This window comes from Propithecus coquereli, unplaced genomic scaffold, assembly GCF_000956105.1.
Source record: "Propithecus coquereli isolate 6110/MARCELLA unplaced genomic scaffold, Pcoq_1.0 Scaffold438, whole genome shotgun sequence".
Lineage (NCBI taxonomy): Eukaryota > Metazoa > Chordata > Mammalia > Primates > Indriidae > Propithecus > Propithecus coquereli.
In genome coordinates, this window is record NW_012150152.1 from 1,308,503 (window position 1) to 1,327,193 (window position 18,691).

An 18,691-nucleotide genomic window follows, 5' to 3' on the forward strand; every position below is an offset into this window, starting at 1 on the left:
ACAGGCCGGCAACGTCGCGCCCCCGCAGGGCAGCTCCGCGGCCAGCGTCGCTCTCCGCGCCTCCCGCCCTGCGGGCTCGGCCGCCGCCGCCGTGGGGTCGCCGAGTTTAGGTGTTTCGCGTCCCGCTTCGTCCGCCAAGCGCGGTGTTCTGGGGGTTCATCCCCATCCTCGCTCGGATCCGTGATTCTCGCGGACGTCGTGGGGCGCGGGCGACGGTGGCGAGACGAGGTCAGAAACTCAGCGACCCGGAGGCGGAGCCGGGGACCGCGCAGGAAGCGAAGAGACCATCGGGGCCAGGACCGCGCTCAGACCTCCGAGGGCGCGGGGGCTCGCAGGGGGCCGAGACGCAGCCGAGCGCACGGGACTGGCGGCTGGGCGTCCAGTTTGGGTCTGAGGCGCGGGCGGAACCCCTTAACTTGCCCCAACGGTGGGTTTGTGGCCGGGATGAGGCCGCCACCGCCCCGCTGACTTCCTGGGTTTCTTTCTCTTCCGTTTTGACTCGCCCTGGCCCTGGGATGGGCTGTGCCGCTTTTTTTTTTTTTTTTTTTTTGGTCTTTTTCTTGCTTAGATTCAATGTGTTCCGGGGTGGGGACCCGACGCCGGGCCTGCCAGCGGCACAGAGGCTCCCCTGGGGCTGCAGGCCTCCACGTGGGCGATGGGGCGGCCTGTGGCCCGGCTCCCTCTCCTCCTTCTCCTGCTCAGCAGGCAGGGCGGTGAGTCCCATCCCCGCACAGGGGCCTGTGTGTAGGGGGGGCTGTGGGCCTGGCTTGAGGGTTGGTACCTTTCCCTGTGCCTCAGTCTTTCCCTCTGTCAAATGGCAGACAGGCGATCATGGTTACCCGGTCAGACCTGGGTATCTTCCCCCTGTCTTGATTTTCTCTTCTGTGAAATGGACTAAACATTTCCCACCTCCCAGAGTTCAGTGAGGATGTTATATATATCTATATAATGTATATAGTGTGTTATGTATACAGTATACAATAGATATACACACATAATATAGTGTATATAGTTGTCCCCCAGGGGATTGGTTCCAGGACCCTCCGTGGATATTGAAATCCACGGATGCCCAAGTCTCTGATATAAAATGGAGTAGTATTTGCATCTAACCCCATCTTCCTGTACAGTTTAAATCATCTCTAGAGGCCGGGCGCGGTGGCTCAGGCCTGTAATCCCAGCACTCTGGGAGGCCAAGGCGGGAGGAGTTTGAGACCAGCCGGAGCAAGAGTGAGACCTTGTCTCTAGTAAAAACAGAAAAATTAGCTGGGCACAGTGATACACTCCTGTAGTCCCAGCTACTCAGGAGGCTGAGGCAGGAGGATCGCTTGAGCCCAGGAGTTGGAGGCTTCAGTGAGCTAGGCTGATGCCACTGCTTTCTAGTCTGGGTGACAGAGGGAGACCCTGTCTCAAAAAAAAAAAAAAAAATCTCTGGATGACTTGTAACACCTAATGCAAGGTAAATGCTACGTAAATAGTTGTTATACTGGATTGTTTGGGGAATCATGACAAGAAAAGAAGTCCATATGTATTCAGCACAGACGCGATTTCTCTTTTGGAATACTTTCACTCTGCGGTTGGTTGAATCCACAAGTACAGAGCCCATGGCCCATCTTGTGGAATCCGGGGAGAAGGGCCCAGCCCCTGCAGATATCTAGATTTGGACTCTAATCCCAACTTTGCTCCTGCTGCTGTATGATTTGGGGCAATTTCTTTGCCTCTCTGTGCCCCGGTTTCCTTCTGCGTACACTGGGCGTCAGCAGGCGGCTGACTCTTTGAATGCATGCAAAGTGCTCAGGGCAGGGCTAGCCACACCGCAAGGCTCCAGGGCTTTGGGGGGCCCTGATGGTGGGAGACCGGCACTGGGGAGGGGGACGGGGGACCCTAGATTCTTTTAGAGGGGTAGCCCACGGAGTAGCTTGCTGATGGTGGCGGTGAGTCTCGTTCTTGTTCAGGCTGGTCTCGAACTCCTGACCTCAAGCGATCCTCCTATCTTGGCCTCCCAGAGTTCTGGGATTATAGGGTGAGCCACCACGCCTGGCCCCCCTTCCTCTTTCACCCAGTTCCACACCTGGCAGACACTGTCACTTCCGAGGAGTGCGGGGCAAGCAATGGCCCAGGGAGGTTGCTGCCTCCTGGGGAGCTGTTCACAGCCCCACTGCTGATGGGCCAAGTGCGTCTCCCTGGGCTGGCGCTGGCAGCCTTGCCCCTCCCTGCCGTGCTGCCTCTACTCCCCCCGCCACGCCGGCTGTAGACTCTGGTGGTGCCCTAGGCACACCCCACTTCTTTCTGGGCCTTACTGCTGGGGGGACCTCACTATTAGGGCCCCCAACTATGTATCTCAGCCTCCACTGTGGGCTTTCTACCCAGCATCCAAAGACTAATAGGCAGTAGATGGATGGACAAATGTGTTAATGGATGGACAGATGGACAGGTGGATGGGCGTGCGGATGGGTAGGTGGACGGATGAATGAATACGTAGATGGGTGGATGGGCGGGTGGATGGGTAGCTGGGTGCATAGAAGGGAAGGTGGGCGGGTGGGCTGACGATCACTTGCATGTAGACCCCCAGGCGGAGCCCTTGTCCCCACACAGCGCAGGGCCAGGATGTCATTGTCCCTTGTTGCCGTTGCAGCTGCCTGCGGAACCAGTGGGTGCTGTTTCCAGGACACGCCACATCCGGACGCAGACTCAGGTTTGGGGCAGCCCCTCATTGCAGGCGGAGGGCCACGCCGGGCTGTGTCCGACCCAGCCAGAGCAGCCCCTGCCTCAGCCTCCCCCCACCCAGCCAAAGACCCAGCCCCATCTGTGCTCTTGGAGGCCCCGAACCCCACAACCTCCTGGCCCATTCTCACTAGGTTCAGGGTGTCTTGGAGCAGTCACCCGCTTCCCTGAGCCCTGTCCCCTCCCTAGCAGGGTCACGGGGCTAGTGTCTGTATCTGTTCAGATTGGTCAGTGCACAGGACAGAGCAGCTGTCATTAAGAATTCTGAGGTCCCCCCACCAGCTCACCCTGGGCACTCCACAAAGGACGTGGCACTGAGCAGGCACGCCGTCCGTTCCTTCACTCAGTAACTGTTCGCTGAGCACCTGCCACGTGCAGACACAGTTCTAGACACAGGGGATCACTGTGAGCCCGGCTGGCCTCTCAAGCCACAGCCTAGGGGAGGGGATGGACGGCAGGCCAACGAGTGTCCGTGCTGCGTGTGAGGACGTGCTGTGAGATGGCAGGGTGGGGGTCAGGCAGGGAAGGGGCTGCTCTGGGCTGGACGGCGCTGGAGGGCGTGACGCTGAAGAAGAAACCAGCACGTCAGGATGTGGGGGAGGGCGTTCCAGGCAGAGGGCACAGCTTGTGCAAAGGCCCTGAGGCATGGGGCAACCCCGCACATCTGAGGGTTGGTAAGGGGCATGCCAGGGTGGGAGCGAGTCCAGCCACTGGATGGCGGAGACGAGGCCGGGAAGACACAGGGAGGGTGCTGAGAGCCACAGCCGGGGACAGGGGGGAAGACACAAGTGTCAAAGATTCGTCCCAGGTGTGGAGACTGCCCGCCCCTCTACTCTGGTCTGTTCCCAAACCTACGGGATCTCTTCCAGGTTCCGCTTCGGGCCCCAAGGACCTGAGCTGCTACCGGATAGCCAGCGCCCTTTACGAATGCTCCTGGTGGTACGAGGGCCCCACGGCTGGCGTCAGACACTTCCTGATGTGCTGGTGAGGTCCCCAGCACGGGTCTCAGAGCCTCACCCCCGTCCCCTCCTGGCTCCCGCCTCCGCCTCCGCTGCGTTCCCACTCTCGGATGTGTGACCTTGGCCGTGTCATTACCCCTCCCTGGGCCTTGGTTTTGCATCTGAGAAGGGAGAGCTGGGGGACTGTGGGGGTCAGTGGGGGCTGGCATCCCAGTGTGGGGGTCCGTGAGGGTCCCTCGCGTCGCTCTTCTCCCCACCCGTCCAGCTATTCATCCATCCGTCCACCCATCCATTTCTTCCCTCTCTGTGGCAGCCCATTTCGGGACATTCTGGGGTCCCCCAAAGCCCTCCATCCCAGCCCGATCCCCAGGAACCCCCGAGCTAGGGGAGGGGAGCACACGGGGTAGCAGAGGATGCCGGGATGTGGCGCAGCGTCCTCCGTGTTGCCGGGACCCTGGGCGCCGACGTCCTCCTTCCCGCAGCCTTAGTCCCAGACGCTGCTGCTACTTCGACGCGGGCTCGGCCACCAGGCTGCGGTTTTCCGACCAGGACGGGGTGTCTGTGCTCCACACCGTCACACTCTGGGTGGAATCCCGGGCCGCAAACCAGACAGAGAAGTCTCCTGAGATCGCCCTGCAGCTCTACAGCACAGGTCCGCAGCGCACCCTCCTCCCCGTCCATGCGGCGCCTGGAGAAGGCTCCGGGCCCCAAGCCTGGACCCAGGGGATTCCAGGCCCCTGGCACGGGGCTTGACACTTCCAGATATTGTCACATCAAACACTGCGTGTGACACGGAGGTTTTTCATGGCTTCTTGCCAGTCCCCTGTTGTTGGACACTTAGGTTGTCTCTGGTGTCTGATATCCATAGCGCTGCCAGGACCCTGTTGGGCTCTTAACATCTGTTTTCGTGACTCAACGACGTGTATTTTGCATGCAGTTGTGGAGCTGCTCCTGTGCTCTGGTTTTAGTAGAGACGGGGTCTCGCTCTCGCTCAGGCTGGTCTCGAACTCCTGAGCTCAAGCGATCCTCCCGCCTCGGCCTCCCAGAGTGCTGGGATTGCAGGCGTGAGCCACCGCGCCCAGCCGAGACATAATGATTATACACAGTGAGATACTACTGGGAGGTCAGGGAGGCCTCCGGCTGGCTAGAAAGGATCTGGCAGGAACAAAGGCGGAGGAACGTGGTCCAGGCAGAGGGTACGGCGAGCGCAGAGGCCCTGGGGTAGAACGAGGCAAGCTCTCCAGCGTTTGCAATAGCCAAGACGCGGACACAGCCACGTGCTTGGAGATGGCTGGCTGGCTAAGGAAAGGATGACGCTCACATGATGGGATATCACTCAGCCTTTCGAAAGAAGGAAATCATGTCATTGCCACAACATGGATGAACCGGGAGAACATTATGACAAATGACATAAGCCAGGCACGGAAACAAAAGTACTGCCCGGTCTCACTTATATACGGATAAAAAGAAGGTCAAATACATAGAAATAGAGTAGGACAGTGGTTACCAAGGTGGGAAGAAGAAGGAAATGTGGAAATGTAGGTCAAAGGGTACAGATTTGCAGTTTCATGGCATAAACAAACCCAGAGTTTCAATGAACAGCAGGAAGGCTGTAATTATAATGTTATACATGAAAATTTGCTAAGAGAATAGATTTTAGGTGCTCCCCCCCCCCCCACGGTAACTATATAAGGTGATGGGGCCGGGCGCGGTGGTTCACACATGTAATCCCAGCACTCTGGGAGGCTGAGGCAGGAGGACTGCTTGAGGCCAGGAGTTCGAGACCAGCCTGAGCAAGAGCGAGACCCCATCTCTACAAAAAATAGAAAATTAGCCAGGTGTGGTGGCGCATGCCTATAGTCCCAGCTACTTGTGAAGCTGAGGCAGGAAAAATCACTTCAGTCCAGGAGTTTGAGGCTGCAGTGAGCTATGGTGACGCCACTGTACTCTAGCCTAGGTGACAGAGCAAGACCCTGTCTCAAAAAAAAAAAAAAAGGCGATGGATATGTTAAGTTGCTTACTGTGGTGATTTCACAATGGAGATGCAGATCAAAACATCATGCTGCTCACCTTAAATTTATACGCTAATAATAACTCTTTAAAAAAGAATCAGGCATGGTATGACCAAGGTGTAGCAAGAGTGATTTATGTCTCTCCTTAGGTCAGGCTCCTTGAAATGGGTCTAAAAATTTAGTAAGATTTCCCTAATAGTCCTCCAAAGAAATCAAATCAATTACCCTCTCACCAGCAATTTACTAAAGCGTCTGTCTCACGACAGCCTTGCCAGCAATGGGTATTAATATTTTAAAGATATTGTCACTAACAGCACCCTGTGCATAAATCTTGATTCTTTGAATTGTAGACTACTAGGCTTAGCTGGGACCTGCAAGGGTGTCCTTAATTCACATTTGGGGGACTCACTTGGTTACCCTGGGCTGGGAAGGGCACAGACCAGTTTTCCGGAATTTTCGAGACCGGTCAACTCACTCACGCACATGTGGGCTGCCCCTCCCCGATTCCCACCTCTGCTTCCAGTTAAATATGACCCTCCCCTGGGAGACATCAAGGTGTCCAGGCGAGCGGGGCAGCTGCTGATGGAGTGGGAGACCCCAGCCCAGCAGGACGGTGCCGTGGTGCAATTTCGGCACCGGACGCCCAGCGGCCTGTGGAAGTTGGTGAGTTTATTTCCCAGGTCAGGGGTGGACACAGGACTCTCCAGGGTACCCCCCTCCAAATCAGTCTCACCACGTCTACAGCCGTCACCCCTCCCAACCAGCCTCCACTCTCGCCTTGTGTGTACCCCCAAGGTCAGAGCTGACCATGACCTCCCCTGCTCACACACCCTCCATGGCTCCCCGTTACCCTCAGGGGATCATCCTCATTCTCCGCCCTCATTGCCTTCCTGGTGCTTCCTCTGACACCCTCCCGAATGGCTGCCATTCTCTGCCCATGCCCTGGGTCTCCAGCCTCCTTGCTTTTGCACACGAGGTTCCCTTCACCTGCATGCCCTCCCTTCATCTGAGCGCACGCAAATCCCTCCCAGCCTTCAGGGGCCAGCCCCAGGCCCACCTCTCCCGGGAAGCTGCCTTTCCATCCATCCATCCATCCATTCATTCTTCAGCTACTCTCTGGCAGGGCAGATCTGAGCTTGCAAGAAACCTCATCCCTGACCTGCTCCCCAAGGGTCCCCCAGCTTGGAGCAGACAGAGGCCCCCCCAGCCCCAGCCTCTAAACTGTGGCCAAGCTCCTCCTCCCTCAGACTGGGAATGTCATGGGGGCAAGGAGCTGCCTGGGCTTCAGCCCCCTCTTCCCTCCAAACACTGTGCCCCTCCCTGAGCCTCAGTTTCCCCATCAAGTAAATGCGCATGAAATCAGCCAGGGACAGGTGACACGGGACCCCTGATGGGAAGGAGCGTCTCTTTATGTTTTATTTGCAGCCCCTGAGCACGTTCCTCCCTACGCTCTCCCAGCCTCCTTTGCAGACGAAGAGAACTGGGCTCAGACGTCAAGGAACGTGCTCAGGGTAACGCAGGGCGCAGGGCGCCCTGCTGGGTCCGCCAGCACAGACGGACAGGTTTCGAAGGCACCATTTTGTCTCTTAAAATAATTTTTTTAAATAACCGCTTTCTTTTGGGGTAATGTCAGAGCTTCAGAAAAATGACAACATAGAGCTCTGCAGAGATCTTCTGTCTGCCCTTGACCCAAATTCCTCTAATGTTTACGTCCTCCGTAAACGCCAGACGGTATTTGGCTGTCACCGATTTTCCCGTGAATGTCCTTTTTCTGTTCCTGGATCCAATCTAGGGTCCCACATTGTATTTCATAAAATCATTTTTAAAATTTTAAAACAGCAAATATTTTCAGCACCATAATGCAAAATAATGTATAAACACGTTTTCATTCTAGGGCGACTGTGGACCCCAAGATGATACGGGTGAGAATAATAATAGTAATGACAAGAACAACCGCAACAGCTGCTGCAAGTTAGCATTAATTGAACACCTACTGTATGCTGGGCCTGATGCTAAATTCTTTGTATGCCTCTTGCCCTGCTTCGTACTTTAGTGTTGGGTTATTCCCATTTCACAGGTGAGAAAACTAAGGCTTGAGGGATAAGAAGCCATTGACTAAGGTCACAATTCAAGGGGTGGCCAGGACTTGAACCCAGGGCAGGGGCAGAAGTGGGTGATCCTCGTGGCCTCATGAGGACAGGGCCTGGTCTGTTCCTGCTGAGTCCCCAGGGCCCAGCACATGTCTGTGTACACAGTTGGAGCTCAATAAGTGCACGATGGCTATGCGAACAATGCCAAGCTCTGAGCAATTCCCACAGCCTGATGTTTGACCTGTCTCTCCCCAGAGTCCTGCCTCTGCCCCCTGGAGATGGAAGTGGCCCAAGAATTCCAGCTGCGACGGCGGCAGCTGCGGCTGGGGGCCCCAGGAGGTCCCTGGAGCAGCTGGAGCAGCCCTGTGTGCATCCCCCCTGGTGAGAGTGCCCTGGGTCACAGGAGCGGGGCAGGCGTTACAAATAAGGCGGCAGGTATTAGAAACAAGGCGGCGGAGGCCAGGCGCGGTGGCTCACACCTGTAATCCCAGCACTTTGGGAGGCTGAGGCAGGAGGATCACCTGAGACCAGGAGTTCAAGACCAACCTGGGCAACATAGTGAGACCCTGTCTCTACAAAAAATTTAAAAATTAGCCGGGGTGGTGGCACGCACCGGTAGCCCCAGTGACTCGGGAGGCTGAGGCTGGAGGATCGCTTGAGCCCAGGAGTTCGAGGCTGCAGTGAGCTATAATCACGCCACTGCACTCTAGCCTGGGCAACAGAGCAAGATCCTGTCTCAAAAAAAAAAAAAAAGACAGAAAGAAAAAGAAACAAGGTGCAGGGGTTAAACATAAGGCGACTGATGTTAGAAATAAGGCGGTGGGAGAAATGAGTGCTCAGACCCCCTCACAGCGCAGTACCTGGCCTCACTGCCTGGGCCTTGCCGCGCCCACGTTAGGGCTTTGTCACGTAAGAACCATCAGGCTGAGCCTCACAGCCTCTCAAGGACAACGCCTCCTGCCTGGGGGTTAAATGGGCTGCTGCCCTAACTCTGGGCAAGGGGGAAATGAGTGAGGGGCGTAACCACGCCAAACACACGTTTGTACTCAAAGACAAACTTGGAGAAAACAAAACAACAGATAAACCAGCATTTAAAAGGAAAAGCTTGGGCGCCGTGGAATCATGGTGACAGTTACCCCTGGGGACGGAGGTGCGAGGAATGGCGGTTCCCCTTCTTCCCTTCGGTCCCTTTTCTGTGTTCAGGGCAGCGAGCAAGTTTCACTTTGTAAACGTGGCAAATTCCTAACTGACAAAGAAAACATCTCAGTCTTCCTCTCCTTCCAATGCATCCCGTTGCTTTGGCTCTGGTTGCAGAACGCCCCCCACAGCCCGAGGTGAGGTTATTGGTGGAGCGGCTCGGCGAGGATGGGAGGAGGCGGCTGAGCCTGCGCCAGCAGGTAACGGGGCGTGGCGGGGCTGCGGCGTGGCGGACAGTGAGAGGCAAAAAGCTGCAGGGGGGTGAGCAGGTGGGAGACGGAGGGAGACGAGATGTCAGGTGACAGGGACTGGGCAGACTGTAGGTTTAACTCTGAAGGTAATAGGGAGCCATGGAGTGTGCGTGAGCGGGACAGGCTCATGCTTGCACTCAGGTGTTTATAGGCTCTCTTTGGCTCCTATGGGGGAAAAATTGTGCTGGGGGCGGAGTTGGGCAGAAGCCAGAAGGCCAGGAAGGAGGTGGTAGTGACTGCTTTAAGTCCCAAGCAACCCCGTTAAGTGCGGTCTAATTGGCTCCGTTTTATAGAGAAGGAAATGGAGGCACGGAGGGGAAGTCTGTGTAAGGGGTAAAGCTGACAAACACTCCCCCACTGACTTCAGCGTGGCTGACTTGGCCGGGTTGCTGACGGGCTGCTACCGTGAGCCCCTTGCTGTTAGGTTACGGCAAAGCCCTTCCTGGCCCGCTTCCTCTAACTCAGTTCCTTTTCTTAGGAAAAAATTTTTAGGGCTGAGGTAACTGGGTCCAAAAATGAAAACCCTTTCTTCCCCCGGATCTCAGCGGATCTCGTCGATTTTCCCCCAAAACTGGCTGTGAATGCCTGTTTCCCAGCAGCTTTGCCGGCACTGAGGTTTATCGTTTTTTAGATTTTTGGTGCGTGTCATTGGCTGTGGCCCTTGGCCAGGTCTGTCCTCACAGGCTGTGTCCTGCTGAGCGTCCACGGGACGATGAGTGTGATAAGTTCCCCACGATCTGTCTCTCGCACGACAGCCGAAGCAGCATCAGCTTCCAGAAGGCTGCCAAGGGCCGGCGTCTGGCGCAGAGGTGACCTACCGAGTCCGCCTGCACATGCTATCCTGCCCCTGTAAGGCCAAGGCCACCAGGACCCTGCGCCTGGGGAAAGCGGTCTATCTTTCGGGTGCTGCCTACAACGTGACTGTTGTCTCCCGGAATCGATTCGGCCCTGGCCCGAACCAGACGTGGCACATTCCTGCCGCCACCCGTGCAGGTGCCTCCTCTGGGGGGGGAGGGCGTGGGGGGCCCTTCGGAGCCGAGCTCCTGCGCCGACCCTCAGCCAGGCCAGGGCGAGAGAGAGAGGCAGAAGAATTCAAGGGGGCGCCTGATTTAGGGGTGCGGCAAAAATTCAGGAATCGAGATCCATAATGCTAGAAGGCGGGGCTTAATTTGTTTGTTTTTGAGACAGGGTCTCGCTCTGTCGCCCAGACTGGAGTACCATGGCATCATCACAGCTCACTGCAGCCTCCAACTCCTGGGCTCAAGTGATCCTCCTGCCTCAGCCTCCCGAGTAGCTGGGACTACAGGCGCCACCACCACGCCCAGATAACTTTTTAAAATTTATTTTGATAGAGATGGGGTCTTGCTATGTTGCCCAGGCTGATCTTGAACTCCAGGCCTCAAGCGACCCTCCTGTCTCAGCCTCCCAAAATTCTGGGATTACAGGTGTGCGTCACCGCACCTGGCCCTATAATGCGATATTTCTAAAATAACCAACAAATTATAACCCGGGCTGTCCATGTGTTTTTGGAACTAAAGCTTTATTGGGACCAGGGCCAGGATCGGGGTGAGGCGAGGGAGGCAGGGTAGGGTTGATCTTGTGTTTTATTTAAAATCTTGATATTTTGTTTTCTATACAGATATTTTACTGATCTAAAATCCACATAGCAAAATTAACCATTTTAAAGTGAGCAATTCAGTGGCATTTAGTACACGACGAGGGTGCGCAGCCACCACCTCTGTCTAGTTGCAAAACGTTCTCGTCCCCCAAAAGGAGACCCCGTCCCATCAGCAGTCACTCCCCACCCCCTCCCCCAGCCCTGGCAGCCGCCGATCTGCTCCTGTCCCTGTGGCTCGGCCTGTTCTGGACATGTCTATGAAGGGAGCCACACTCTGCGTGGCCTTTGTGTGTGGCTTCTCTCCCTCCGCGTCATGTTTCTGGGGTTCATCCACGTGGCAGCAGGTGTCGGAGCCGCACTCCTGTTCGGGGCTGCATGGCGTTCCCCGTGCGGCCGGGCCCCATTCTGTCCATCCGCTCGTGGGTCGATGGGCGTTGCAGTCGGTGCTGCCTCGCCGTTGCGAACAGTGCTCTGCGCTCGCTGTATGTCTTTGCATTCATCTTGCCGCGCAAATACATTGCATTAAAGCACTATTTGTCTTGATGACTAAGCTTTTCCGTGCCCCCTTAGATTTTGTGCCTGAGCACCCAGCGACCCTGTGAGGGCGGGGCCGTCACAACGACGCCCATGTTAGAGATGACGCAACCAAGACTCACACAGGCGAAGCCACGTGCCAGGGTAGCAGAGCAGCTGGTTCCATGGTTAGGACCACAGTCTCGCTGAGTGGTCCCAGGCGAGTGGTCGCTTGCTCTCTGAGAGCCTCAGTTTCCATATCTGTGAAATGGGGCAATCGCGGCCCCATGCTCTGACGGAGTGGCGCCTGCGAGGCCCTTGGCACTGGCCTGGCACGTACAGTCAGTGCTCAGTAAACAGTAGTTGCTGGCTGAGTGTGACGGCTCACACCTGCACTCCCAGCACTTTGGGAGGCTGAGGCAGGAGGATGGCTTGAGGCTAGGAGTTCAAGACTAGCCTGGGCAACAGAGCAAGACCCCATCTCCACAAAAAAATTTTTTTAATTAGCCAGGCGTGCTGCACAACTGTAGTTCCAGCTACTCAGGAGGCTGAGGCAGGAGGATCGCTGGAGCCCAGGACTTTAAGACGGCAGTGAGCTGTGATCAGGCCACTGCACTCCAGCCTGGGTGACAGAGAGAGACCCTGTCTCCAAAAAATAAAAATACAAAATAAATGGTTGCTGCGCTCAGACTGGGAAGCAGCGCCCGCCTCTCTGGGATCTGCAGACACTCTTGCCGTGGGAGTGGGAGAGCTTTGCGCGGGGACCGCGTGGGTGTGTTCTCGTGCTTCGAGCTTGGCATCGGGCCAGCGGGCCGGTCAGGCCGGAGCTCGGCCTCGCATCACGCTCTGCGGCAAGGCAGGCGGTGGGCGGCCAGGCATCTGCTGCGGCAGGAGCCGCCCACAGGCCGGGTGGGCGAACGGCAGCACAGACAGCCTGACGGCGGCTGCCTTGGCGGGGAGCGCGGTCAGGCTGGAGGAGGCTCGTTCAAACACCCTGACGCAACCCCCTCCTCCCCTTCCAGAGCCGGGGGCTCTGAACATCAGCGTCGGAGCCCACGGGACCAGCATGCACTGGCCAGCCCGGGCTCAGGGCACAACGTACTGCATCGAGTGGCAGCCCCGGCGCCAGGACGGGGGCCTGGCCACCTGCACCCTGACTACGCCCCAAGCCCGGGATGCGGCTGGAACGGGTACGGTAGTGTCGGTGACCTGCCTCTGCCTCTGCGTCCTGTGCAGCTCCTGGCTGGCGCGAACCTCAGGGATGTACACGCGGGCTGTCGAAGGGCCAGAGACTATTGCCATTTACTGGAGGTCACACAGAGGTGGGCACGGGCTGAGACTCAGACCTTCTCCCCCGTGTGGCTGCGCAGCTCCTGCCAGGGTGCCGAGTTCAGCCCTGGGCAGGTCGCGCCCCGGCGGGTGACGCATCTCACGTCCCAGGGTGTTTGTTAAATATTTGCCCGCACCAGGGAAGGTGGCGGCCAGCGAGATGCTGGTGGCAAATTAACGAGGCCTCTAGAGGGTAGGAGGAGCTGCGTGGCTCAGGCAGCCTCTTACTCTCTCACTTCCTGCCCTGGGCCTGGTCCGAGCCTCAGCTCAGCCTGTTTCTTAAGGAGTTCCCAGACCGAGGAGACAGCTGGACACAGATGCCAAGGCCCTGTGGAGTAAGGGCTGGGTTGGAGCGGGACACGGACAGGTTGGAGGAGTTGCATAGGGAAGAGATCCTGGAGGAGTGGGCATTGATGCAAGGGCTTTGAAGCATGAGTAGGAGTGTTCTAGGAGTTTCCAACAGATGACACAGCCAGTGCAAAGGTACAGAGCTGGGAACACAATCTGTTTAGTGGCCTGGCCTCTGCTTTTCCTTCCAGCAACCCACAGCTGGAGCCGAGCACCCAGGGCGATGGGGCACGAGGAGTGTTACCAGATCACGATCTTTGCCTCTGCACACCCGGAGAAGGCCACATCATGGTCTACGGTCCTATCCACTTACCACTTTGGGGGCAATGGTGAGTGGTGCAAACCTGCAGCTTCATCTCCCTGGAGGACTCGGCAGTGGCTTTGGGTGTCAGGAGGAGGGAGCGAGCCAGACGCACCTGCCGCATGTCAGGCCGGACACGTAGAAGTCAGCTCAGTGGGCTCCAAAGACACCCTGAGCAGCACTGCCCCATTTTACAGATTAGCAAACTGAGGCTCGGAGAAGTAAAGTGATGGCGATTGAGCGGTGGAGCTGGGATTCGAACCCAGGCCCACCTGACTGTGGCCAAGTTCACCCGGTCTCTGGACGGTGGGGGCTGGGCACTCAGGAAGTGCTCGACCAGCGCCCTCGGTGTTGACCGTGGCAATGGTGCCGCTTGCAGCCTCAGGGGCCGGGACCCCGCATCACATCTCGGTGAAGAATCACAGCCCGGACTCGGTGTCTGTAGACTGGACGCCGTCGCCGCTGAGCTCCTGTCCTGGCGTCCTGAAGGCGTATGTCGTGCGCTGCCGAGACGAAGACAGCAACCAGGTGTCGGGTACGTGAGGCGGTGCAGGCCCAGCTGGGGAGGAAGGGGTCTCGGCTTGAGGTCTGCCTTGCTGTGTGACCCTGGGCACCTCACTGCCCTCTCTGGTCCTCAGTTTTCCCACCCTTGCTCTGTTGCCCAGGCTGGAGGGCAGAGGCATGTTCACAGCTCACTGCAGCCTCCAACTCCTGGGCTCAAGGGATCCTCCTGCCTCAGCCTCCCGAGTAGCTGGGACTACAGACGTGCATCACCACGCCTGGCTAATTTTTAAAATATTTGATAGAGATGGGGTCTTGCTATGTTGCGCAGGCTGGTCTTGAACTCTTGGCCTCAAGCTGTCCTGCTGCCTCAGCCTCCCAGAGTGCTGGGACTACAGGCGAGAGCCACCTGCCCGGCCTGGACTCAAGGGTCCAGACCCCCAGGGAGGGCTGGGTGTGCATCAGCTGAGTGTCCACGATGTTCTGGGAGTGTCTGTGGCAGCCCTTCATGTGCACCAGCCGCCGGCTCCCGTCAAGCAGTGATGACAGCCCTGTCCCCATTCCACTGATGGGGAAACCGAGGTCTAGAGAGGGGATCCACCCGCCCAGAGATCCAACAGACCTGGATTTGAGCCCTGTCAGATGTCCCTTCCTGCCTTTAGGAGGGAAAGAAATGAGAACGTACAGGCAGGTCTCATGTCCCGCCCTGGCTGTGACAGTGTCCCCGGGGCTGGAGGCGCATGGAGGGCTCCCATTCTCCCTGCAGGCGACACAGCCTTGCAGACGAGGCCTTGCCCTCCCGGCCTCCCGCAGCCACAGGCCAGCAAGACCTGAGATCCTGTCCCGCCCCACCCGCCACCCCCACTGTCACCAGCACCCAGCGCGAGGTTGTCTTGGCATCAAAGACCCTGCCCTCATCTTGGCCACCTCCAGCGTGTTTGGAGGGGGAAACTGAGGCAGCCCATGTGTGGAAACCGACCTGCCAACAGCCAGGGTGCGGGGGGTCAGGCACGCGGAAGCACCGTGTGGCCAGCTTTACCAATTTCCCCAACATTTCTTTCGGGGAAGATGCCTCTTAAACAAAGAACGCGGATGCGGCGTTCAGGAATACTTCCTTGGCGGCGCAGCCGGGGCCGGCGTCCTCCTTTCGAGGGCTGCTAAGAAGCGTTTTACGAGAGCCGTTCCATTCGGCAGACGCCGGCTGAGATGCTCCCGGGTGCCGGAGCGCTCGGGGCGGAGCAGACGCAGCCACCCCAACCCCGACTCTGAAGACCCAAAGGAGGCGAGGGAGGGAACCGCGTGGGTATCTGGGGAAAGGCGAACCAGGCGGGGCAATGGCCGGTGCAAAGACCCCGAGGTAGGACTGAGCCGGTGTCTTGAGGGCGCACTGAGGAGGCGGATGTGGCTGGAGGGAAGTAAAGGGGTCCCGGCACCCATGGCTGCCTCCCCCCCGCAGAGCAGCCCGTGAAGCCCACAGAGACCCAAGTCACGCTCCGTGGCCTGCGTGCTGGCACAGCCTACACGGTCCAGGTGCGAGCAGACACGGCACAGCTCAGGGGTGCCTGGAGCCAGGCCCAGCACTTCAGCATCGGTGAGTGGAGCAGGCAGGGCCTAGTTATTAACTCAGTGTGCACTGCACCCAGCTTCCCATAAGGATCTGAGCAACCCTGCCCTCACTCACATCCCTTCCATGGCTCCCTATCTCCCCGAGGAGAAAGTCCCAGCCCAATCGGCTCCCACCTCCTTCCCTTCCATTTCCTGCAGTTTCTGTTCATGAACATTTCCTCACACTCCAGGGGCTTTGCCCATACAGGCTCTCCCTGCCTTGAATGTTTGTTTTCCCCATCACCAAACTCCTATTCATTCTTCAAAACCCAGCTCAAAAAAACCCCTCCTCCAGAAAGCCTTCTCTGTCTCCCTCTGGCTATGCCCCCATCTACCACTGCTCCTTCTCCCTGGTCTGACATCTTAGGGTTGGGGTTATCTGGGTCAAAATCTGCCTCCCCCAGCCTGGGTGAGGGCTCCTGGGGAGGAAGAGGGAGCAGAGTCTGTTTATTCAATGGATGAATAAACGAGTGTCTCTCTCATCGAAAGGATGAGAAGGACACAGGCTCTGTTGTCCTGGGGTGCATGGTCACGAGAGATTCAGGGACCAAATGATTCCTGGTCCTGCCACGGTGAACTCTCAGTCCCAAGGGGACCAATGGGATCCAAGAGAACCAATGAGTCAGCCGTGGGCGGGGGCAGGTCTGGGTCCAGAGGGCAGCCACGTGGGCCGAGTGTGAATGAGCAGGTGCCTAGAGCTACAGTGTCCTGAACACTCACTGTGTGCCAGGCCTTTATTTCTCAATAGCTACCGAGCAGGTGGCTTCCACGGCCCCCACTTCCCAGATAAGGAAACCCCTCCAGCCCCTTCCCCGAACAAGAGGCAGGAGGTGTCCCTCCTCCAACTCAGCTCTCCCGCCCCCAGAAGTCCAGGTTTCCGATTTGTTCATCCTCCTCGCGTCTCTGGGCAGTTTCGTGAGCATCCTCCTCCTGGGAGTCCTTGGCTACTTTGGCCTCAACAGGTAACTCACACCTTCTCCCCCGAGAGGATCCGTGAATAATAACTTCTCACATCAAGTATGTACCTGGTTGTGCCAACTTTACAGACGAGGAAACTGAGGCCCAGATGGTCAGAAATTGGCCCAGGGGACCCAACAGTGGGGGTGGAGGTGGCATTTGAATGCGAGTCTGTAGGCCTCCTCCCCTCCATCTCTGCCCCTATCCGTATCGTCACAGCCATTATAGCCTAACAGAGATGGAAAAGTTAGGTCAGAACAATCAAAAAGTAAGAGCGGACAGAAGCACTGCTCCTCTCACTGCCCCCTCCCCCAGGGCTGCTCGGCACCTGTGCCCGCTCCTGCCCACACCCTGTGCCAGCTCTGCTGTCGAGTTCCCCAGCAGCCAGGGGAAGCAGGTAAGTGCTCCTTTCCTCACTCGAGGTCCTGGTTTATGGGTGCACACTCTGGGCGAGGGCTCTGCTGAGCAATAGCCATGCATCTGCTCATTTTATTCTCCCCCAATCCATTGAGATAGGGACTCTAAAACCAGTGCTCCAAACCCCTTCCCATTTTACAGACAGGCAAGCAGAGGCCCAGGGAGGGATCCATCTCTTTGTGCTGCTGGCATCCCTGTAGGATTCTCTCCTGGGCAGGCTCAGCCTTCCTCTACTGGAAGGAGGGTGTCCATTTTCCCCATTAACTGAAGCAAAAGTCTCAGGGCCACCACTGATTGGTCCAGCTTGGGTCACATGCCCTTCCCTGAGCCTATGGCTGGACCCAGGGGCCTGAAATTCTCTGATTGGCTGGGCCGGGGTCACCTGCCCATTGCTAGAACGGGGGTGGGGCCTCTGCACCGTCCAACCAAACCATCCGGGAGGAGAAGCAATTTTCCAAAGAGGAATGGGGGTGACCTTCTTAAGAAACGCTGCGTGGGGGTCACTGAAGCAAAGTGGACCCTCAAATTGGTCCCTGAATTTGGGAGGGTTTAGCCAGCAGGGGCCTGGGCCGTTCCCTCCTGCATGGGTGGGAAACAGAGCCCCGCCCACAGCCTGGGCCCCACCCTCTCTCTCCAGACTTGGCAGTGGATCACCCCGGCGGACTTCCAGGAAGAGGTGTCGCTACAAGATGCCCTAGTGGTAGAGGTGTCCTGGGACAAGTGTGAGGGGACAGAGCCTCTCAAGGAGAAGACAGGGCTGCCCTGGGGTGTTCCCAAGCTGGCCCTGGCCCCAGAGCTGTCCTTGGAGGATGGAGACAGGTGCAAGGACACCCCAAGGCCGATGTCCTGGGGCCCAGAGGGCAGGGTGGTCAGGGGGACAACCGTGCCCAGGCGGATGGACTCCTGCTGTTCCCAGGAGACGTAACGCAGAGACCCAGGATTGGGACACTTGGTGCCCCTAGAGGCCCGAGGGAGAAACGGTCACATCCACTTTGTCTTACAGACAGGAACACTGACCGTCGCAATCATGATGGCTGGTTATTAAGCACTTATGGTATACCCAGCCCGTTCCATCCAGACACTCTCATGACGCACCACCCACCAAATCCCACCGCTGCCCCTGCAAGGCACCGTGGCTGTTCCATGTCATAGATGTGGCCACTGAGGCTCAGAGTGGGTGAGTGACTCGCCTAAGGCCACACAGCACACGTAGGAGTCATATTTGGGCCTGAGTGACACCAGGCCCCTCCCCCAGACCGCAGCACCCTGCCCCCGCCCTGACCTACTCTGACCAGCGCCTGTCGCTTCACATCGTATGGTGGGACCTAGAAACCACCGCGAAATAGAAGCGACTGCGCCCAGCTGGGCCGGACACCCACGGGCAGGGACAGACCCTGTCACTGGCGAGTTCTGGAGCAGGATAGACGGGGGGTGGGGGGCAAATGGAACTCGGATCGATCCCAGAGCCCTGGACCGCGCGTCCTCTCCCAGGAGCTCAGGACGGGGAGTCTGGACGCAGGGCTCCTCGCAGCACTGTGAGGTCTCGGGGCTGGGAGGATCCGGGTGTGGGGGGCGAGAGGGGCTCTGAACGTTCTGGGGAAGGCATGGTCCCTCCCCAGCCTCAGTCTGCCCTCCACACCCCGCAAAATGGGGGTGATGATAACGTTGACCTCACAGAGCCGTTCAAAGCCGTAATAAATGAGCTCCCTCTCGGGTATGTCTTTGCTCTGATTGAAGTTCGAACGCTCTGCTCAAAATCCCCAGATGGGAGTGTGAAAATGCATCCATGCATCCATGCATTCCACACACATGTATTAATCTCTCCCTCTGGGAACCCCCAGGGGGCGCCCAGTCTGGGGGAGGCGGAGCCAA

The 18,691-nt window shown here is 57.7% G+C and overlaps 1 protein-coding gene across 1 annotated transcript; it reads left to right on the forward strand.

Annotated features, from left to right (window-relative positions):
* The first annotated feature begins 614 nt into the window (after positions 1 to 614).
* IL12RB1 (interleukin 12 receptor, beta 1) lies at positions 615 to 17,904 on the forward strand. The gene is made up of 16 exons (XM_012653996.1): positions 615 to 713; positions 2,633 to 2,692; positions 3,591 to 3,705; positions 4,163 to 4,332; positions 6,216 to 6,355; positions 7,587 to 7,614; positions 8,038 to 8,163; positions 9,097 to 9,179; positions 9,986 to 10,223; positions 12,384 to 12,551; positions 13,230 to 13,367; positions 13,719 to 13,874; positions 15,297 to 15,431; positions 16,311 to 16,407; positions 16,718 to 16,799; positions 17,457 to 17,904. Exons 1-16 carry the CDS (start codon positions 656 to 658, stop codon positions 17,742 to 17,744), a joined length of 2,082 nt encoding a protein of 693 aa, XP_012509450.1. The 5' UTR covers positions 615 to 655; the 3' UTR covers positions 17,745 to 17,904.
* Positions 17,905 to 18,691: the final 787 nt, after the last annotated feature.